The sequence below is a fragment of the Stegastes partitus genome, unplaced genomic scaffold (genome assembly GCF_000690725.1).
Source record: "Stegastes partitus isolate 25-593 unplaced genomic scaffold, Stegastes_partitus-1.0.2 Scaffold894, whole genome shotgun sequence".
In the NCBI taxonomy this organism is placed as follows: domain Eukaryota; kingdom Metazoa; phylum Chordata; class Actinopteri; family Pomacentridae; genus Stegastes; species Stegastes partitus.
Genome location: NW_007578625.1, coordinates 74,970 through 97,348, shown reverse-complemented (window position 1 = coordinate 97,348; position 22,379 = coordinate 74,970). Strand labels below are relative to the sequence as shown.

The 22,379-nt window shown below is 37.6% G+C and overlaps 1 protein-coding gene across 1 annotated transcript in view; it reads right to left on the bottom strand.

Moving 5' to 3' along the window:
• LOC103365960 (poly(rC)-binding protein 3-like) overlaps positions 1 to 4,230 on the bottom strand; it is a 15,367-nt gene extending 11,137 nt beyond the window's left edge. The window contains exons 1-5 of the mRNA XM_008293544.1: positions 4,156 to 4,230; positions 4,046 to 4,069; positions 3,933 to 3,965; positions 3,721 to 3,837; positions 706 to 837 (exon numbers count right to left, since the gene is read on the bottom strand). Of these exons, the coding sequence (XP_008291766.1) occupies positions 706 to 837; positions 3,721 to 3,837; positions 3,933 to 3,965; positions 4,046 to 4,069; positions 4,156 to 4,230 (381 nt within the window). The remainder of the gene's footprint in view (positions 1 to 705; positions 838 to 3,720; positions 3,838 to 3,932; positions 3,966 to 4,045; positions 4,070 to 4,155) is intronic.
• Positions 4,231 to 22,379: the final 18,149 nt, after the last annotated feature.

The window sequence follows — 22,379 nt, the reverse complement described above, 5'->3', positions numbered from 1 at the left end:
AATAATTTCTTCTTTTTTAATATTTGATCATAAAGTTACACGTTCTTCGACAAACAATAACATTATTTTATAGATTTATACCCTTGTTTCTACTGATTTGTTTAACAGTTAAATGCAGATAATGTCAATTAAAACTGCTGGAAAATTGCATTAATTTATAATTTTAATCAGCAAAGTATATTTTGTGCTTTTCTATTTAATCATAAACTTTCACAGTATGTTTTACTGTATTTAAATTAGCTGAAATATCATTATTATACATGTATATGCCATTATTTTCCTCCTTTTTTCTAAATATTGAAAAATGGAGAATTGAAAAATGGTAAATAATTATTTTTAGCTGATTATTACTAATAATTTACATGCAAATTTTTTATTTTATTTTTTTTAGAAGAAGGCCAAAACAGTAAATAATGACACACGTGCTATTATTTTCACAGTAGTTTGCAGTTTTTTTGTTTTTTTGTTTTGTTTTTATTTTACAAATATTAAAAACAAAGAATTGGAAAATGGGTAAAAAAAAAAGAGAAAATACACAGTTTTTAGTGTATTTCTTTTGCTACAGTTTTCCACCTTTAGTTTTTTCCTATATGAACCATATAAACGGGGTTTAGGAGGCTTATCTAGGAGCTACATGAGGTTTGTAGCATCTTATGGTTGCTCAGGCGACCATCGGGATAGAAAACGCAGAACTTCCGTCGTCACCTCTCGCATCTCTTTGATTTTGGAGCCTCCTTTTCCGATGAGGGAGCCGCACTGGCTGGCCGGCACCACGAGCCTCAAGGTTACCGGAGGTTTGCTGGTGGCTGGACTGTTGCTCATGGAGTTGATTATGTCCTGCAGGGAGGAAAAGAGCAGCTGCATCAGATAAAAAGCTTCTTTTATGGCCAGTTACTGTGTCAAGTGGCGGCTTTGTAGTAAATCCACCTTCATGCAGCGGATAAAACACCTTTAAAACAGGCTGGAAAAAACACTGAGGTGTAAAAAGAAAAGCAGTTTGGAGCCTTTTCTTTATGGATCGACGCTGGCAAAGACGTCTGAAATGGTGTTTTTGTGTTGGGTGGCATTCAGGGCCCACATGTGGGAGTGTTTTACTGCACTTTGTCTTTTAAATAAGCAGCTTTAACTGCAAAATCTGCATCAAAATGAGACTTAAAATAGTCGTCACCTGATTCCAGAGCGTCTCCTGGATGCAAAATAGAAATAAAACTGTACCCAAAACTCTTCACTTGATGAACACATGCTTCTCAATAGACACTACAGTTTACCGATGTTCCCTAAATGCCTCACATAAAGAAATCTTAAAGAAAACAGCAGCTAGCAGCTCAGTTTTAAACTGTGACAATCTGCTGTTGGTTTTGGTTAATTTTCTATAAAAAAATCTTGTGTATTTATACATTTAATGTGACTGTTTGATGTGAAGTTTTGATCTCAGCATGTAAAATGTGATTTAAAGTAAAAAATCTTGCATATTTAGACGTTTAATGTCAAATAAGTGTGTCCATCTGGAAAATGAATGGATTTCTTTATTTTAAAAAAAAATAATTTCAAGCTGCTGTTATTAAACAAATATCTCTGATTATAATTTTCATAATAAATCATTTTAAATCATAGCGATATGTCTTTTTTACGTGTAATTTTATATTAAAAAAATGTATATTTGATCAATATTTAATTTTTTTAATCTTCAGTAACCAATACATTTAACTTTGAACAAATAAAAAATCCAAGATTATTAAACAAATAATTATTATAATTACAATTTTAAACAGTTAATTTTAGATCATCATTTTAATTGAGTTTTTGTATACATTACATACAAATCTTGTGTATTTTTATCTTTAATGTTTGAAAAAATGTCCAAAATAAAAATTTACTAATAAAATTAATAGATTAACTTTAAAAGAATGTAAAATAAGAGTCACTAAATAAATGGTTACATTTATAATTGTGATATAATCTAACTTTACATAAATTTGTTCATTTTTTTTGTAATGTTCTTGATATTTTTATAAATTTCAATAATGTGGGGAAAAAATCTGTTATTAAAATGTGAAGAATTCCATAAAATTATTCCATAAAATTAATACGAAGTATATTTTTTACAGTGTACAACAATCCATCAGTCGGTATTTGTTGGTTATATTTGATGTTGTTCATCAGAATCAAATGAATTTAGCGACATGAAAGAACAACATCGTCCTCGTTTATTTCCACTTCTAACAGTTGGACATTAGGAACTTTAATAAATAAACCCTGAGAATGAGGCTTTCTGCTCCACGGAGCGCCGTGCAGGTTCGTCTGAGGTGTTTGTGGTCCGACTGAAGCCTGCTGATACGAAGCACAAATCAAAACACAGAACTGGCCCACTTTCAGAGGGTGTTGCAAGGTTAGATCAGCACATTTCTGTCCTACATAACGGGGCCAAGCCTGCTTTGTATTCCATTTGGAAATGAGTCAGTGCAGGAACTGAAGCTGGCCAGTGGTGGGAAGAAAGAAATGCATTAACTCAAGTGCCGTCCGTTTACACGTCCAGAGCACAACGGCAGCCACAGTCGTGCTCATGGACGTGTGTTTTCTCATGGATTTAAGCACATGTTCCAGATGTTTGGGAGGTTGTCTGGACAAACTATTTTCTGACGTTTTACAAACCAAACTGTCACCTGATTTGACAAAGTAACTCAAATCAAGTTACAGATTTTTATACAGTACATTTAAAATAAAAAATACCTTCCAGTAGAACAGAACATGTTTGGTGTTATTAATGATACTGAGCCGTTATAATTAAACCGTTTTAAGTGTTTTTTTCTTTTTTACAACCTTTATTCATGTCTGACTTTTCTAGCTGCAACTAAAGGAGGAAAGTTTTGCTCTTTGACATCACTATATTGATTAGATTTACATTAATAACACCAAATACAACCAACAAATACATTCAGATGGACTATTGTACACTGTAAAAAAAAAGAACACTGGAATTTTCTGGAGTTTTTCCTTTTATTTTACTGATTTTTCCCTCATTTTTTTGAATATACAAAAATATAAATAAAGTTAAAAATGTGTTATTCTACATATTTTACATGGAGTAAAGTCACAGGAAAAAGTGTTAATTTATATGTTAACCAGTAAAAAATCAGAGAAAAGTTAAGAAACTCATGTCAAAAATCAAAAATCTGTATTTTTAAAAATGGTAATCTGTTCTTTGACAACGTTTGATCATAAAATTACACGTTTTTTTTTTCTGTATTTAAATGCGCAAAAAACAACAACATTATTTTAAAGATTTTTTTCTGTTATTCAAAGGAAAAACTATGTTTATTAAGGACTGGAAAATGGTAAATAATTTTATAATTTAAAAAATATATTAAGTTTATTCTATGAAACTGTTATTTTTACAGTTTTGTTTTTTTTTTTAATTTTAAAAATTTTCTCCAAAAATGGGCCAAAACAAAAAATGTACGTCTACATAAAAAATCTAAAACTATTTCACTGTTATTGCCATTTTTGACATTTTTACAGTATTCCCATATCTTTGTTTTTACATATTTTTTTCTGACACCTTTGCCACCAGATTGTCAGTTTTCTTGTGGATTTTTTACAGTGTGGAGTGAATTCCTGAGTAATCACCATGCTGGAGATTCAAACCTGACTGATGCATATTCATGCTGACACCTGACAGCATGTGACACCCGTTTGGTGTTAAACTCAACAACGTCGTACCTCCTCAAACTTGTAGGCGATCATGGCGAAGGCCTTGAAGATGGCGTCTGTTGGCCCGGTGATGGTGACTATCCGCTCAGGGCAGTTCCCCTCTGAGATGTTGATCCGGGCGCCGCTCTTTAGGGCGACAAAAAGAGCAAAAAGTACACAATGTTAGGCCAAAAGCAACCATCAGGAGTGATGAATATGATCTGGAGGAAGGTGCTTCTTACATCTTCTCGCATCTTCTTCACCGTCTCTCCTTTCTGGAAGCAAAGAGAAACAACAGTGAGATGTTTTGTGTGTCTCTTTGTGATGCTCTAGTTGTTGTGTTGCTGATACGTACCTTTCCGATGATGCTCCCAACCTCCTGCAGAAACACAACAATGGTGTGACATTAGCTTTCTCTTGGCAGATAATTGGAAAGTGCTGGACAAAGGCAGTGCTTGCGGGTACCTTGCCGTGCATCAGCAGCCGGATGGTGAGCGTCACATTCAGTCCGCCTTCTGATTGGACCTTGATGGGCTCCATGTCGGGATTGGACGTGAAGGAAGGGGCGTGGTCACGAGAGAGAGGAGCGCGAGGGCCAACGCGAGTGTGGTGGTGGAGTCAGCCAACCGGTCACCTGACAGGTACAAACAAACAAACAAACAAACAGCTGCTGAGGTCAGACAGAACAGTTGGACTTTGAAAAATCACCAAATCTAAGCTTAGAACTGTGACATCTCATCAAAATCACTGCGTGTCTCGTTTAAAAGTTGACCAAAAATAAAACATTTGATCTAAACATAAGCTAAAAATGAACAATCTTCACTTCAGATGTGACGCCATGACTGAAAAAAATCAATTCTGTGGACATTCGGCTGAACTGCAGGCAGTGTTCTTACAGAGCAGAGAGGAACATGGGAGATCCTGGATCAATAAAATAAAGGCAGCATGGCTCAGAAACAGTGAACAGAGGAGCGACTTGTTGGAAGAAACATGTTGATGAGTCGTGAGTTAGTCGAGGCTGTAGAAATGCTTTAAATGTTGTCAGATTGGTAACGACTGTGGACTTCTGAGATAAGTTGTACACGTTGATTTGGGTTTTTTTTTTCCAATTTTTTGCAAAATAATAATGAAACTTCCACTGGAAAACCAAACCTTGGCTTAAAATCAGGATATTTCATAAAAGCTGTTTTATTCTACATGCTTCATTTTTAAAAAAAATCACCAAAACTAAACTAATTCTTACTTTAAAACATTAAAATTTCAACAACTTCTTCCTCGACCCAACCAAGAGAGCCATTAGCGACAGTCACATGTCAAAGTGGCTGAACTGCAGGATGTTTTCACCGACCATGGAAGAATGAAAACTAATTTAAATACGCAAAAAGTGAATTATTTATCGTACGTGAACGTGCTATTTGTTTCTAGTGTTGGCTAAATGTTGGACATGTTAATAAAACGTTTCTGAGTTTTAGCGATAATTAGTCTTTAAAACAAAATCCGGCAATCAGAAAAAAATGTCAGGAAATGTATCGTAGATCAGCTGTAGTACCTGGTTGTTCCACCAGGTGGAGCCTCTCACTGTTTAGAGACCAGAGGAGGCGTCACTCAGACTGCAGTTCATGTTGGCAGCAGAGAGCGTCGTGGGCGTTTAGCGAGCAGCTGTCAGTGTGTTGTGGACAAGTTTTAAGTCGTTATAGACAAAAGTTTGGTCATTTTCAAGACTTTTTTTTTTATTGTTGGATCCAGTAATCGTCAATAATGGTTCTTTGTGCGTTGTTGAGCAGACACGGTGACACAAAGCGTTTATCCATTAAACTGTCCGTTTGTTAGACTTCGATCCGATCGGAAAAAAATCCAGTTTGTGATCACAGAAGGGAAAGAAAATCACCAGAAATAAACAGACATTAACGCCTCAAAAAAGAAATTAAGTCAAATGAATCTCTTCATTGCTTATAAAATGTCAGAAAATATGAAATAAATACAGATTAGAACTTGAAAATGTATTTGTCTGGTCGACCAGCAGCCAAAAAATCCAGTTTATGATCACAGAAGGGAAAGAAAATCGCCAGCAATTCACATTTTTGCCTTTTTATGGAAAGAAATTCTGCTTCTTTATGCTGATTAGTTGCAGTATTACTTTATTTTTATGCGACAGACTTCTTGTATCTCATTTATGTCGTGCGTTTTTCTTATTTTGTGGCTCCTGGAAGCTTTAAACAAAGTGAAACGAGCTTGTAGTCAAACATAAAAGGACACAGTGCATTTAAAAGACACAGCCTGGTTATATATATATATGTGTGTGTAATATATTGAGGGTTTTTTTTTTTTTTGCCAAACGTATCCTAAATTGGATTAAAAACTGAATTTGGTGGGGACTATTTTCAGTGGCGGATGAATCCACACTTGGTGAGAGTCTGAAGTTGTAATTTCAGTTTTTAAGGGAGATTCAGGAGGAGAAACTTAAAGTTAAATGTCAGGCCAACGTGCAGCCGAGGAGCTTGGACGTCGGCGTGGTCGTGGCCCGGCTGCAGGACGACGGCCGGTCGTGCGTCTCTTAATGAAACCACAGTGAACGGTGGAGAAAGGAGCCGCAGCAGAAGCCTGTGAAATGTAGGTCAGCATATGTCTGCTCAGCCACGAGATGAGCCATCGAACGACCAGCGCCATATTTATTTTTATCGAGCCCGTTTCAGCTGCATCGCCTCTAATTCGGCCTGACAAGTGATGTAATGACTCAGGCTGGATGAGCGGCGGCGGCGGCGAGACACGAGAGGGCGCCTCAGTCCGTCGTGTGGAGTCAGCAGCAGGACTGTGAGCTGCAGGAGTGTCCAGAGTCGGAGCTGAACGGAGGAGAAATTAAAGCCGTTCAAGAGAGTGCATGAATTAAAAAGGCTAAGTGACGCTTTGTGGATTCCAAATTGATTTATTAAAAGTGGAAAATTGGTTTAAAAACATTAAAAAATGCAGAAAATGATGAGTTTGTTGAGCAGAGTGACTCCAACATCTGACCGTTTATCCAGGTTACAGCCACAGGAGGCCAGAAAAGGTCGATTTTTATCTTTCTTTAACAAACACTGCCTATTAATGGCTCCATACACTGAGCAGGACTTTATTTCTGCACCATGCAGCTGCATCATGTCTCATTTATGGCCAGAAAAACACATTTTGAGTTCAATTTTTAAAACTTTGGCTCACTTTCAGGGGACAGAATCTATTTTTTACATCCAAATGTGACCATTTCTGTGTGAAATTGATTAAAAATGCAGTTTGCAGTGATAGAAGGCCACAAAAAAGACAGATTTTTGTCTTTCTTTAACAAATTCAGCCTATTTAATGACAGATATACTGAATGTTGTTTCATTTATGTCGACAAAAACCTATTTGAATGTGTTTTTTACTCGTCTTGCTTTCTTTTTACTTGCAAACAGTGTAAATCTGATTTAATTTGATTGGTTTAAGGCCACGAAAACAACAAATTCAACATATTTATTAATTAATATAATGACCATTACTTTATTTTGGCACCATGTCGATGCATCATGGCCTCATTTGTCCATAAACAGCATATTTTTATTGTTCTTTTCAAACATTTCAGCACCAGAGGATCATTATTTTTACACTTAGGTTAAAGAAAAATCCTGATAAATTCAGATTTTTGTGTTTCTTTAACAGCTTCTGTGTATTTATTGATAATTATTCTGAGCATTATGTCATTTTTGCAACTTTTACATCTTAGATTTTTCAATTTTATCCTGTTTCCTACAAGAGAGAATCCTTTTTTTTCTTCTTTTACAAGCAAACAGTCAACATTTTTTGTCTTAAATCAGATTCGTTTTTCACAAACAGTGACCAGAGACGCTCTGAAATCTAAATATTCACCTGTTTGATTTGCTGATTAATGTAATTTGGAGCTGCGAGAGAGTTTGGAGCGCCAGCAGCTGTGTGTGTTTGTCCAGCTGAGTTCTGATTGAAAGTGTTTGCCGAGACGCTTGAGTCCAGGTTTGGTGTGTCGACCCCACCGTCACCCTGCTGAGCTGCTAAAAGCGCCGCAGCAACGACAGCAAACCACCCACAGCATGCTCCTATCAGGTATAAAACGACACGGAAAACACTTTAAACTGTGCAAAACGGAACGTTTCAGCTGCTGGATGGTGCAAATGCTCAGTTTTTAGTATCTGCTAGTTATTAAATATTAGTTTGGCTTTAAAATGTTCAAAAGAAATCAAAGAAAAGCAGTTTGAGTGCCAATAAATGTCATGGTTTCTCTGGGAAACTTGAATATCGTTGGAAAAAGCAGCCTGACAGCAGGTTTTAGTGACCTGCACATGCACCAACATGAGGCTACGTCTATTATTACAGACATAAATGTGTAAATAATTATTCCTGGAACAAATCCAAAGTAATTTAGAAACTGTTTGCTGTTGAAAATGTCAAAAAACTGTTTAAAAAAGTGCAAGATGATGCCTAAAAAGGTAAAGAATAGTTAAAAAATCCACTTAATGATGACAGGAGGTGAAGAAAATCACTAAAAATATAGATTTTTAGCCTGTTTCTTGATTAATTCCGTGTATTTGTTGGTGAACACACTGAGCAGAACCTCAACAGAACCTGGTCTCTGGTTTGTGAAATTAGCTCCGAATGCAAATGAAAAAGAATATAAATCTAAGAATGTCATTTAAAGTCTATTTTTAAAAAACTTTAGCTGATTTTTAAACAGAGAGAATTCATTTAAGCTGTGTTTTAGTTTGATTTTGTGTATTTTACAAACTAAACGTTCTCTAAAATATCAGTTTTTCTGTTTTTGTCGTCGCCTGTGTCTGTTTTGTGCTTCAACCGGTGGACAGGAAGTCCAACTTTTAGCCAAGATGGTGCAACTCTGGTGCATAAGATATCAGAAAAGATGAAAAAAATGTAAAACAAACAAACAAAAAACATGGATCAGAACTTTAAACATCATTTTGTTTGAGCAGCAGTCCAAGAAATCCACTTTATCATCGCAGAAGGTTAAAAAAAAGTCACATTTTTGTCTTTTTTATGCATCAGATTCTGCAGATTACTGACTGAACACACTGAGCACGTTTCATTTATAGCAGCATAATTATATTCAAGCATCTTGTAGACACACCATCCATCATTTATGCATGTTTTTTATTTGATTTTTAAAAACTTTAGCTGGTTTTACCGCCTCAACCGGTTCCACGGTAACATATTTAGTGTTTTTATGTCACCTCTGTTTGTTTTTAAGAAGAAATCAGACTTTAAATTGAGTTGGAGCTGAAAAATAAAATCCAAACGACGCAATGAATGTAAAGAAAAGAACATTTCAGCTGGTTGTTCTGTCTCCAGCGGACGTGTTTTAACCTACGCTGCTCGCGGCTTTACATTAAACCCACACATGCAGCGGAAATCGTGTTTTTTTTGCAGAGTTTTGCGCCTCTAATCTACGCTGCCATGCTGGTCGGAGGCCAGAGGAGGTTCGAGAGATAAGAACAGGGATTCTGCTGCCAGCTGTCTCTCCAATCTCCCAGAGGAGACCAGATTACATAAAAAGCCTTAATCCGGGTTTAAGACCGAAGCCAGCGGTGCAGGTTCTGTGCAGGGGCATCGAAAAAGAAAAAAAACCTCCAAGACTGCAGCAGGATGAAGCCGACGATGGAAACTTCAAGCAAAAAGGGGCAAAAACGACACTTTTAGTCCAGATTTAAAATAATAATAAATATTCTCTACATGATAATAATAATAATGAGATAAATTGCAGAAAAAAATATTATTTTACTTGTTTACCCTAAAAATAACTAATAAATAATCACAAATCTGTATCCGTATGTTCTTCTTTTACACCTTTTGACTCTTTATTGTATTTAAATCAGCAAAAATAAAGTTATTTTAGAGATTTTCCCAGTTTTGTTCGATAAGATCATTTTTAAATCACAGAAAAAAATGATTAATTTATTGTAGTTAACTGTAAATAATGTCTCCATCAAAAATCTGTATTTTTACAAATAGTAAGCTGTTCTACAATTACATCGTTTTTTACTGTATTCAAATTAGTGCTTTATATAGAATGTTTTAGAGATATTTCTTAGTGAGTTTAAAGAAAAGATGTATTTTTTTTTCACAGATTTTATTTTATTTTTTTGAAGAAATATTTATATTAACATTTCTTCTTCTTTTCTTAAATTAAAAATAAGCAGTAAAATCTCAGAAAAATGTATGAATGAATTTAAAGTTTAATTTACATGTTCTTTTAAAAAAAATAAATTAAAAAAAATGTAATTTATATTTTGTACAAAACCCTCCTTATTTATTATGATTTTTATAAATAGTAATTAGTTCTTTTACAGTATTCGACCATAAAATTAGTTTTTTTTATTTAATTAAAATTAGCAAAAAGTAGCTTTATTTTGCAATTTTTTTACTGTTCTTTGAAATATGAATAATGTATATTTAAAAATGGTAAATTATTATTGTTAACTGTTATTGTACAGATATTTCCTGTTTTGTTACATTTCAGAGAATATGTAGAACTTTTTGTTTTTGTTTTTGCCCAAAACCATAAATCAAAAATCTGTTGTTTTTTTTTAAATAATTTGTTTTTTTCACAATGTGCGACTCTAAACATACAGAATTTTAATCCATTTAAATAGATTAAAAATATTATTTTACAGACAGTTGCTGTTTTTTTCTTTTTTCTTTTTTTTTTTTAAAATCTTGCATTAAAAAGAAAAACGTGAAAGGAGGCAGAACGACGCTTGGAGACGAGGCTCTGATTCCACATTTCTTTCTTTTTTCCGTTTTATGTTTTGCACAACCAACCCAGAGCTCTTCCCCTGCGAGCCTCCTTCTCTTTGTTTAACAGATTTGGGTCAACAAAATCTGAGCTCGAGATGATGGAGGTCGCGTTAAGAGCTCGCTTCAGACTGTGTTCTGCTCCTGCATCCTGTAGCACAATGGAACTGGGTCAAGGCCTCATGAATCACTGGCACCGACGGGCGAAAACCTTCCAGCGAGTGGCCATTTTTTCTGATTTGCTGACAAACTGCACGTTAAAAACCTTTAAAAGGAGCGTGTCGGAGGTTCTCTGTGGGCCTTCTGCCATCAGGATTCTTTGGTTTTGCTGCTGCAGACGTGGGGTTGGAGGCAGCAGCGAGGGACGGCAGGGATGCTTCCTGACATCTGACGGGGAAAGTGGGTCATGCTCGGTGTTGCGGCGCTGCTAGCCTCCTCCTCTATGGCGGCTATTGAATTAATCACGCTTTACGCTCGGCTGGTCAACGCAGTGCACAAAATGGCTCCCCTCCTCCTCCTCCTCCTCCTCCTCCTCCTCACCCCCGACTCCCTCGCTTCCCGTCCATCCCTGCTCTCTTGAAGAACTTCAATCTCCTTTATGTGCTTCTAACAATGAGGAGATGCTGCTCCTGTGCAGACGCACTGGTCCGGAAACGACCAACGAAAGAGACGAGAAAGCAAAGTTTCGGGGCGTTTGGAAGTTGCTTTGGTGAGCAGTGAAGCTGGTTATTGATCACCAACAAACACTGATCCATGTAGTCAGCAAACTACACTAAAAATCTACGGTTTGAACTGTGATTTCTTTTTTTTTTTTTTGAGTAATTTACTGTTATTTTACAGATTTTCCTCCAGCTTTGTTAAATTGTAAATAATACCCTGAAAAATACACGTAAAAGAGTTTTAATTTCCATGTTCACCCTAAAAATCAGGCCAAAATGACAGGTCAATGACCACATCAAATATCGACTAATAGGAATTAGTTTTTGGGCTTTTTTTCTTTTTTAATTTTTTTTTTTAAACAATGTTAGACTGTAAAATGATGCTGTTTTTTTATGTATTTTTTTACTGTGTTTAATTCAGCTAAAATATTATTATTTTACAGATATTGGAAAGAAAATTTATAAAAATGTATGATTTTTAAAAAAAAAAAAAAAATTTATAAAAATGTATGATTTTTAAAAAAAAAAAAATCATATTTTAACCTGTTATTTTACAGATTTTACCAGTTTTGTTAAATTGTAAATATCATCCTGAAAAATACACGTAAAGTTTTAATTTCCATGTTAACCCTAAAAACAGTCCAAAACCGTCAATGACCACATCAAAAATCAACTAATAGGAATTAGTTTTTGTTCTTTTTTTTTTTTTTTTTTTTTTTTTTAAAAACAATGTTCGATTGTAAAAGTATTTATTATTATAGTATTTTTTTATTTTTTTAAAATGTATTTAAATCAGCTAAAAATATTGCTAGTTTAGAGATATTGGAAAGAAAATTTATATAAACTTAAAAAATAAATAAATCATTTTTAAACTGTTATTTTACAGATTTTCCTCCAGTTAGTTAAATAACTTGTAACTAGTAAAAATCGCAGAAAACAACATTAATTTACATTTTAACCTTTAAAACAGGCCAGAACCATGAATAATGTCCACATTATTTTTTTACTGTATTTAAATGTGCAAAAATATTTTACAAATATTTAACTTGAAAGAAACAATACATGTATTTTTAAAAATTAAATAATTTTAAAATTTGTTTAATAATTACTATTTTTTCTTAAATTCCAGATATCTACAGATTTTTGTGGTCTGTGTTTTTACTAATCTATTCCGTAACAGTGTGCGACTAATAAAGTGACAGCTTCTCTGTATTTAAATCAGCTCAGAGGATGCCTGTTGAACCGATAGCTGCTGTTAGTTTGTAGTTTTTGAACTCGAGGTTTTTCCATGTTTTTATTTTCCTTCCTGCTCTGAGAAGACGGACGTAGATTTTCTTCGTCAACTTTCTTTTTGATTTTCACTCCACAAGGTCAGGAAACTGTTTAAGATACACCAGACTCCTTTCCTCTGCATGTTTTTCCATGTTTTATGGACTATAGATGCAGTTTGATGACAGTAAAGGAGTCCAGAAGAATTCAGAAGCTGCAGCTGTTTTGCATTTCGACGGCTCACTGATGGATGAGATCAGTCTTGGTGTCTTTTGCTGAATGTGTAACGCTAAAAACTGTCGATTCAACCCCCAAAACCCGCCACAGAAACACAATCCGAGGACTGTGGGACTAACCGACGGACAGGAACGGGGAAATTTTTGCAAAGAAAATCACTGAATGGACGGCCGGAGGTCTAATCTGCACCAAAGCCTCTGTGTCATCTGTTCCGTCCTAATCCATGTCTGCAGATATGTCGTAATGACGTTTTCATATAAAACCCTCTGAGTCTCAATCCGCCGCTTCACAACAACGTTTTTAATATTTACACGATGACTCTGACGTGAGTCCAGTTGTGCTGCGAAAATGAAAAATATGTCGTGAAAATCTGATAATTAACGCGTTTATTGGCTTTAATGTGAGAACGTCAGTCAGTGTTGGAGAGTTTAAAGTCTGACTCTGAACCCGTTGACCTTCTTTAGACCTCAGTGTTTCCTGCACAGCTCTAATTCTCCATCTTAGATATAAATGTGTTCTCAACAGGGCTGCAGCTATTAGTCGATTATCAACTGATGCGTTAATTGGCAGCTAATCTGGTTGTCGATTGATCAGTTTGTTTGGTTTTTAAAGGAAGAAAAGCTCAAATTCTCTGATTGCAGTTTTTAAAATGTAATTTTTCACAACTTCCTGACGTTTAATCGACCGAACAGCTAATCGATATGAGTAAAAAGTTAAAAAATCTCAGTTTCTTGCTTCTTAAATGTGAATATTTTCTGGTTTCTTTCCTCCTCTGACAGTAAATTTATCACGTTGGGCTCATGGGAAACACTTAATGACCTCTTTTTCTGACATTTAATAGATCAAACAACTAATTAATCAGTTTAAGTGATAAAATGTAAAATTCCAACATCTTAAACGTGAATATTTCCTATTTTTCTTCTTCTCTGTGAACATCTTTGGGTTGTGAACCAAACTAGACACTTTAAGTTGTATTTTTGGGCTTCGGATCAACATTTTTAATCGTTTTCTGACATTTTATTGACCAAACAACTAATCGATTAACCAGTTTGAGTGATTTATTTAAGAAAAAAGGGGACATTTTTGATTTTTAGCTGCTTGAACATGAACATGTTCTGGTTTCTTTCCTCCTCTGTGACAGTAAATTCATTTTCTTTGACTTTAGGGATGTTTGTCACAATTTTCTGATGCTTACTTTAGTTGTTAGGAAGCTGTAGGTGCATTTAAACTAGTTTTATATTGTTTATATGTTTTAAATGAGCCACTTCCACCCCTGAACATGAATATCTTATAAGTAGTTTGATTGTGGGCGGAGCTTCTGGGCATCGATCACCATTTCTGATCCTTCACTAATCATATATTTAATTAAAAGCTCTTCGTTCACTGTCACGTTGAAGAAAAATCAAAACCTGACATGTTTTTACTGGCTTCTAGTCATCCTCGTAGTATTTTCTCTTTATTTTATTTTAGAAATTTAACTTACAAGTCCTTACAAGTTGCTTTTTTTGCACATATTTTCATTGTTCCAGATAAAACAAGTTGGATTTTATGGGCAGAAAACGACCAAAAATGGGCCCGTTTTCTGCCTTTTACATAATTTCTAATCGAGCCTCCGTCCACGATGTTCTGCAATTGAAGATTAGTGCGATTAGAGGGACTCGACAGATGTGTGCAGCTGCTCGTCGCTTCATCTGCTCGACCAAAGGTTTCTCTGTAATGAAGCCAATATGTTCGCTGCTGGACGTGTTTGTGCTCCAATTAAGGCCGAACAAAGGGGAAATTAGTGACCGTGTAGGGCAGCAGAGGGGCAGCTCGGAGGGCGACCCGGAAACCGAGCGTTTGTGGACGAAACGGAGAAAAAGTTTGAAAGCAACAGGAACAAATAATTGCTGTCAGGAGAAGAGAGGAGTTGGCTCCGAGGTTTTCCTGGTATATGAGCAGCTCTCGTCTCGTCTGGCTTTTGTTGTTCGTGGTCGAGTCGGGGAGGGGGGCGTCCACCCAGCCGGCCTTCCTATACGCCGCTATGACAGTGCGCTCAAGAGCTGTCAGCCCACATCAGCCGCCCAGCGTCCTGATCGCTCAGCCCGAATCACAATCAAAACCGCCGCCACCACATCCTCCACCGCGACCAGTCAAATCGCAGAACGGCCGAGAAGACTTTAAAAGTCGCTCGCCGACTCCAGCGCGATCGCCTCAAACAGTCCCGAGTGTTTGGTGGCGGCGAGGGGGGGGGGGGGTCGAGGCACACCATGTTGTGCTGCGAACACGGCGCTAAGAGCTGAGCGTTAAGTCGGCCATTTTAGATTTGCCACAATTTGTAATGTGAGATCACTGCTTGTCACAAAGTCATGGCTTCCATACGAGGAGCTCTTCCTCGTTCTGCCGCGGAGGTCTTCCCCCCCCTCCCGCTGCTCCGACGTCCTCGCCGACTTTAATCTCAAATCCCGGCAGCTTCCACCCAAACAAAGAAATTATTTCGAGCACAGCGATTAGCTCCTGAGGTAACGACGAGTGACATTTTTTGGTGGAGAACAAGGCCATCAGCAGCGCTAATATCAGCGTGACGATAATTGGAATAATGATCTCGACCGAGGTATCAATTCGGCTGACCGTCAGCGGAGAAGGTCAGAGCGGCTTCAGAGTTCACAGCAGCTCTCCCACTTAGCGACCAAAACCAAAACCGAGGCAACAACGAAAGCAGAGAAAAAACCGACTGAGCGTAAAATTAGCTGCGGGAGATGTTTGCGCCCCGAGGTTAACTTACAAAAAACTTCAAATCAGACAGCGAGTCGATAACTTGTGTCATCATCGCATTAACGATTCTTCTCGGATGTCTGCAAAGTTATCGAGTTAATTAATTATTGATGCCGACCTGGATTTCAAGTTTTCAACAGTTTGACGCTTCTGCAGTATTTCAACATTTACGAATAAATTCTGAGGAAATCGCAGAAGAACAAAAAAACACTTTCTAAATTCTGAGCAGTAGGAGCTGAAAATCGAGTTTACCTTTCTGTGGAGCAGGACGCAGCCGCTGACGATCACTTTCGCCGTTGCAAGATTAAAAATCGCAAAGGGAACTGGGTTTTTTTCCTCCTTTCGCTCTGCCCAGGACAAATCCTGCCGCCCGATTGGTCGGCGGCGCCGGGTCACATGACCAACACGTGACGAAATTATATGATGAAATGACTCCCCGAGCTCGGTTTGGTGTCGACTGTAAATAGGCCGTAAGATGAGGCGTAATCTGGGTGACCGTCGCCCAAACCTCCCCCCTCGCTGGGCTGCAACAAAAGGGGGCATGACCAGTGAGGCACACCGGCATCGAGGGGGCACGTCTGGGCACGAGGCGCTCCGAATCGGGGGGCCGGAAGCCTCCGGGGCGAGCAGCAAAAACCGCCCACGTCGTCGCAGATAAACGAATACACTCGGGACAGTTGGGGAACTTTTTGGTGCAAAACAAACGCCTGAAACCTCAAACGTTCACCAGCAATAAACACATCCTCTGCTGCATTTTAATCTGCAGAATTACGGAGCTTTGGAGGCAACCCATCCAGATTTTCCAATCCAGCGCAAATCCAGTGTCAGATGGACAGTTGTGCAGAGCTTAATCTGACATTATTAGGGTTGGACTGCAGCGGCAGGACGTTTAAGGGGAACAGTGGGCTGGATTAGGGGCAACGCACACAATGAGGAGCATGTATCGCCTCATTATCATCAATTGTTTTCATTTCGCACAGATGCTCTCGAACCAAAAATCCCGGCTTGGCAACCAGGCTGCCAATATGTTTAGAGTGTTTGCACCTATACGACGCCGCCTCCACCTACCCACCCGACTGTAAAATGGCCCATGGGATAAAGTACAAATAGAGCATTAAATTTGCTCCACATTGAATCATAAGAGGCAAATAACCAGCGCGTGGGGTAAAACCAAACGGAGCGCCCCGTCACTGGAAATCTGCTCTATATTCCAACCACACCGTTGGCTCACCTTCAAAACCCGAAAGGAAAAACCCACGAGTGGTGGTAGCCGCGGAATTAAAAGGAAAAAAAAAAAAATAAGTGGTTTACGTAACAACCTTGTATAATTGAGTCTAATCTTTGTTAGTGCTGAATGTGCTGCAGTCCTCCGAGAGAAGAGTCACAATCTGGTTAACGTCGTTTGATGGAGTGTGAACGGCTCCGATGAGAATCGTTCTGCAGCTTTTTGGTCACTGTAACATAAAGTCCTGCACCTCTATGGAAACAGAACTCAGACGTGTCTTCAGCCACACGTAATAAACTGAATCTGAAAGTGGATAAAGTCAATTTTGCAGTTTAGATATTTGACTTTTGTTGCCTTGACAAACAGCTGTGAGGAGATGCTTCACCAACGACGTGCTCCTCTGGTCAGTGTTTCTTAGTCATTTCAGTCATTCAGTTTGTCTCATTTTCCTCTCATTGGCTGTAATTTCTTGCGTATAATGTCTCAGAACTGTTTGAGTTACAAATGACTTCAGCTGTGTTCTTACAAAATCTGTTTAATGCAAATTCTTCGACCATCTAAACCAGGGGTGGGCAATCCTGGTCCTCGAGGGCCACAATCCTGCATGGTTTAGATGTTTCCCTTCTTCCAACACACCTGATTCAACTGATCAGCTCATCATCAAGCTCTGCAGAAGCCTGATAACGATCCTGATCATTTGAATCAAGTATGTTGGAAGAAGGAAACATCTAAAACATGCAGGACTGTGGCCCTCCAGGACCAGGATTGGACACCCCTGATCTAAAAGTTCAACTGTGTCATTTTGGTGATTTAAAGCAAAAAGATTTCTAGCCTGCTGCAAAGTTTCAGGGTTCAGACTTATTAAACCGACTGTGTTTGTAAATCTAACCGAGCCGAAACCCCAAAACTTCTTGAGGCCAAAGGTGGGACGTCTTACCGGTGAAGATGCGGGGAAGCTCCTGATCAGGACGGAGGAGGTTAGGACCAGGAAGGCAGATTGTGGGCACACTGAGGACCGGGGCAGCTCCGGTCGCCCTATAACTGCCCCACCCATGGCCTGCAGCAAGGTGATGAACCGAGGCCGGTCCCCCTCCATTACCACCGTCAGGAGGCCGGGGTCCTAATGGAGGCAGACGGGCGTGAAGGAGAGCGAGGGAGTCACAGTCGATCACACCGATTGCTGACGAGCGGCGGCGAAACACGAGAGGTTTGACAACAGAATTCAACTTCTGCATGTTTGGGACATCACCACCCACGTAGAGTTCAGCAGCGAGTACACACCAGAACATCCCTGGTTCAGGTCCAGAGTGGCGCCAACATCTGCTGCTGTTTTCAGTCCCAAAAAAATAAAGAAAATGAGCATCACAAGGATTCTCACTTGTGATGGAATTTGTGGAGCTAGTTTAACCCCGATGTTGTCTTTAAAAATGTGCAAAATTATTTGATTTATCAGAACCAGTAACTTCTATTGACCTTTTTAACTTTCCAGTTTTGTCAGGACGATGAACCAAGCTTAAAGCATTCTATCAAAATCACTTAATTCGAAATGTCTCGGTAAGCAACTTGCTAAAAATAATCAGCCAATAAGATTCTCCATTAGTAGTTTGATCCATGATGTTGTTTTTAAAATGCTTATCCAAGATGCGTGTATCTTTGAAACAAAAATCCCTGTTTATTAGCGTCAGAAACTGTATAAACATTACAAAATCGTAGCTACCTGATGGTCCGACAGCTAGCCATGTAAGGCTACATCAGGAAAATGCACCAAATCTAACTTTAAAACTGTCAAATATCACTTTATTTAACGTGCCTCAGTTAAAAATGAGCCCAAAATCAACCCTTTTGCTCGACTTAAATTCTGCAGAAAACAAAAATACGTCGGCCAGCAGTCATGTGAGTTGGCTAAATGGGGAAAATGAAACCTCCTGGATCAATGAAATAAACGCAGCGTGGCTCAGAAACAGTAAACAGAGTTGTTGGCATGATGAAATGATGTGGAAACCGTTTGTAGAGGCTGCACGACTGAAAGAGTTTTGTGTGAGTGACGGGTCGTGCTGGCTTTGAGCTATTCCTGCCATCAGTATTGATTTCCTATCAATGAACAGCCGATAATCAGTGACTGTCAGGGAGCTGAGCTACAGCCGGCGAGTCATAAAACAATCACTTAAATTGGGTTTCAAGTCTTTTTTTTAAATTTGCTTTGCCCATAAAACCTACAAAACTGAAGAAACACTGGACTTTAAATATTCCGAAACCTGCTTCGGTCGCTCTGTGAAGTTTGGACACTCGGTCGTTTTCCACATCAGTTCATTTTTCTTTGCCTCATTGTTTAAGATTCAGGTCCTCGATACTTTATCCCTCCTGCTGCTGCTCCTCATATTCAGCAGATAAATCATCACAAGCAGGAATCGCTTCAAGTTGGGCTTTTTGTTCAAAATGTCACCAAGATGGATCTCTTATCGTGAGTGAACTTGTTTCTGCCGTCTGGCTGCTTCAATCTGTGCAATCGCCGTGTTTCTTTGGCAGCTGCCGGTTTTAAAGAAGTAAACCTTCTCAGGAGAAACTGCAGGAAAATAAGTTTAATGAAGTGTTAATAGCCTCACACTCAAAATAGGTATAGAGATGAATACAAGAAAACAGTGTTTCTGCAAGCATGTAATGAAAACAGTCATTTTTCATAATTAAAGTCATTCTTTAGCCTCGATGTTACATGAGATCGGGTGTATTTTTTGGCTTTTTAGTGTCTAATGAAGAACATCCATCCCCATAATACAAGTAGATATGACGTATGTAATAATAAAAAGCAGCATTTTGACAATTTACTAGTTTCTATGGCTGTTATACACTGATGACAACAGATTCATTCAATATTTAACTGATTAATTTACTGTAAAAAAGCAAAATAAAATAAAACATCAGCAGCCAGGGTGGCAGAAAAACAGACGGAAATTAAAATATGAGTAAAATAAAATATTATTCATAGCTTTTTTTAGGTGGATATTGTTGATAGTTTAGTTTTATAGTAAATTGTTTAAAAACTCTTATTTGTTGTACAGTTATGTGTCATCATCATTTTATTCACAGCTACAGTGAAGAACTATTAAAGTCATTCTAATATAAATAGAGAAGACATCTGTCACACATCCAGACACACCGTGTTGTGGATCATGTAAAGGCGAATTCAGTCGTCACGCACAATGTGGAGGATAAAGAGCCACCGAGGCCTCTTTGGACCCTGTTCCTTCCTCCTTTGTGTTGGGACCTTTCCCCGGTAGCCCTCTGCTGTCTCGGGGACAACAAAGCTCTCTAAGTGTTCGTCCTGCTCTAAAAGCTCTTCGCCTGCAACTCTGAAGCCGCTCCGCACAAAGCAAGCGACCTCCTAATGGAAAATATCCCCCGAACCTGGGCGCCCATGTGGTCAATGCAGCCATTACGGCTCCACGCTGCCCCGGGCCAAAACCGATGATGAATGGACTTGTGCTCGGTGAGGAGCTGCGACTGATCCTCTGGGCTCAAACTCTGTGTTCTTGTTTTGTTAGTGGACGAAATGAAACAGCTGCAACCGCATAGATGTAACTGGTGAAGACATTTATCTGAGAGGAAGTTTAGTTTGCTGCTTAGTTCAGTTGGTTTGAACACGTTGACCCATGACGGGAGGCTGGATTTACCGTATTAATCCAACAAGCATAAAGGCTGGAAGAGAGAAGGAATTATTATTAAAATGTCAGGAAATAGTAATACAATGCTGTAAATGTGATTCCAGTGTGAGAATTCTAAAAAATATTATTTAAAAAATAAAAACACCAATAAAACAGCAGAAAAATCAACTAAATGTTCAAAAAATATACATGTTTTCAATGCCATAAAATATTAATAAAATGTTAGAAAGTGTAACTAAAATCGACACAAATATTAAAATATACCACCAAGACCAAGATAATATTGTAATACATTTACATATTCATGGAATATTGGAAAATATCATAAAATATTAATACAAAGTCATAGAATGATGGCATTTATTGACATTTATTGTTGGAAATTATAATAAAAATGTCTTAAAATATTTTTTAAATGCCATAAAATATTGATAAGATGTTGGACAATAATATTAAAATGTATGAAATTATTCTAAAAATGTACAAAAATATTATTCAAATGTATGAAAATATTAATACAGTGTTGGATTTTAATAATAAAATGTTGTAAATATGATTACAATGTGGGAATTCTGAAAAATATTATTAAAAAAATTTAAAATATTAATGAAATAGCAGAAAAATCAACTAAATGCTAAAAGAAATGTGTTTTAAATGTCATAAAATATTGACAAAATGCCTGATATTGATCAAATATTTGAAAATATGAATAAAATATAAGAAAGTATAATTAAAATCTAACCAAATATTAAAATATACCACAATATTAATAAATTGGATAAAGATAGTATTGCAATTCATTAACATATTCATGGGATATTGGAAAATATCGTAAACTATTAATACAAAGTCATAGAATGATGGCATTTATTGATGTAGTGTTGGAAATTATAATGAGTGATGCAAGATATTAACATTTCTGGCCGATACCGATATCCGATATTCAGATTTCTGATATCGCCGATAACCGATATCACCGATGTCGATATTCGATTTTTGTTCACACTGAAAAATGAGTGTAAGTCAGCACTGTGAGAAAACTATTCAAAAGAAGCCCAATTAGACCACATAGTCTTCTTCATTACATAACAAAAGTCAAACATATTTAAACATATTTTAACATATTTAACATTCAAGTCCAGGATATAAGTAAAAACTTCTGTGAAATAGCAGCAACATCAAATGTAGAGACGAAGGCGAATGTTAGACAATCATCGGCTAAATTTGTTCATCGGACCGATACCGATATATCGGAAAAAACACGAATATCGGCCGATACCGATGTGGTCGCCGATATATCGTGCATCCCTATTATAATAAAAATGTCTTAAAATATTAACATGATATCAGACAATATTAATAGATGTTGGATAATAATATTAAAATGTATAAAATTATTCTAAAAATGTAGAAACATGTTATTAAAATGTATGAAAATAGTAAATATATCATTTTATTGACAGTCACTATTGTCTTGACCATTATCATGTCATCATGGAGCGCTCACATGATCAGTTCAGTGACGGTTGTGTTGTCGTGGAGTTCAGAAAGTTTGATTCGTAGTTTGTTGAAACTGAGAAGTTCTTATAAATCAGTTCCTATTTACGTAAAAGTCTGGCTTTGTTCGGGTTTAGGAGCAGCTCAGTTGATTTGTCTTCAGTCCGAGGATCCGGCCCTGGACACAGCGTCAATCCTGAGTCATAACAAATACTGTATGATGGAAATCTATTTTAATCAGCCAGACTCATCGACACGTGGACTCCCCGGAACAATCCCGACAGGATTTAGACTCCCGCCATGCGATGAGATGTGACATGTTAAGATGCGGGGCACATACAGCTGTGAAATCACATGAGGAGGATGAACCACGGCGATGTGAGCCAGAGGATTACGGCTGCGGTGACTGCAGAAGCCACATCTGGAGATGATTGACTCGTGATAGGCGGATAAATGGATGGGCAGATGGATGCTGCAGCGAAACAAAGATGGAAACCAGAGGCCGAGGAACGTGGACGAACCTCTGGACGGCAGTTTGTGATGCCGGCGAAGTTCAAGGGCCTCGAGTCCAGAAGCCAGAAACATTTAGAGGCGTTCAGT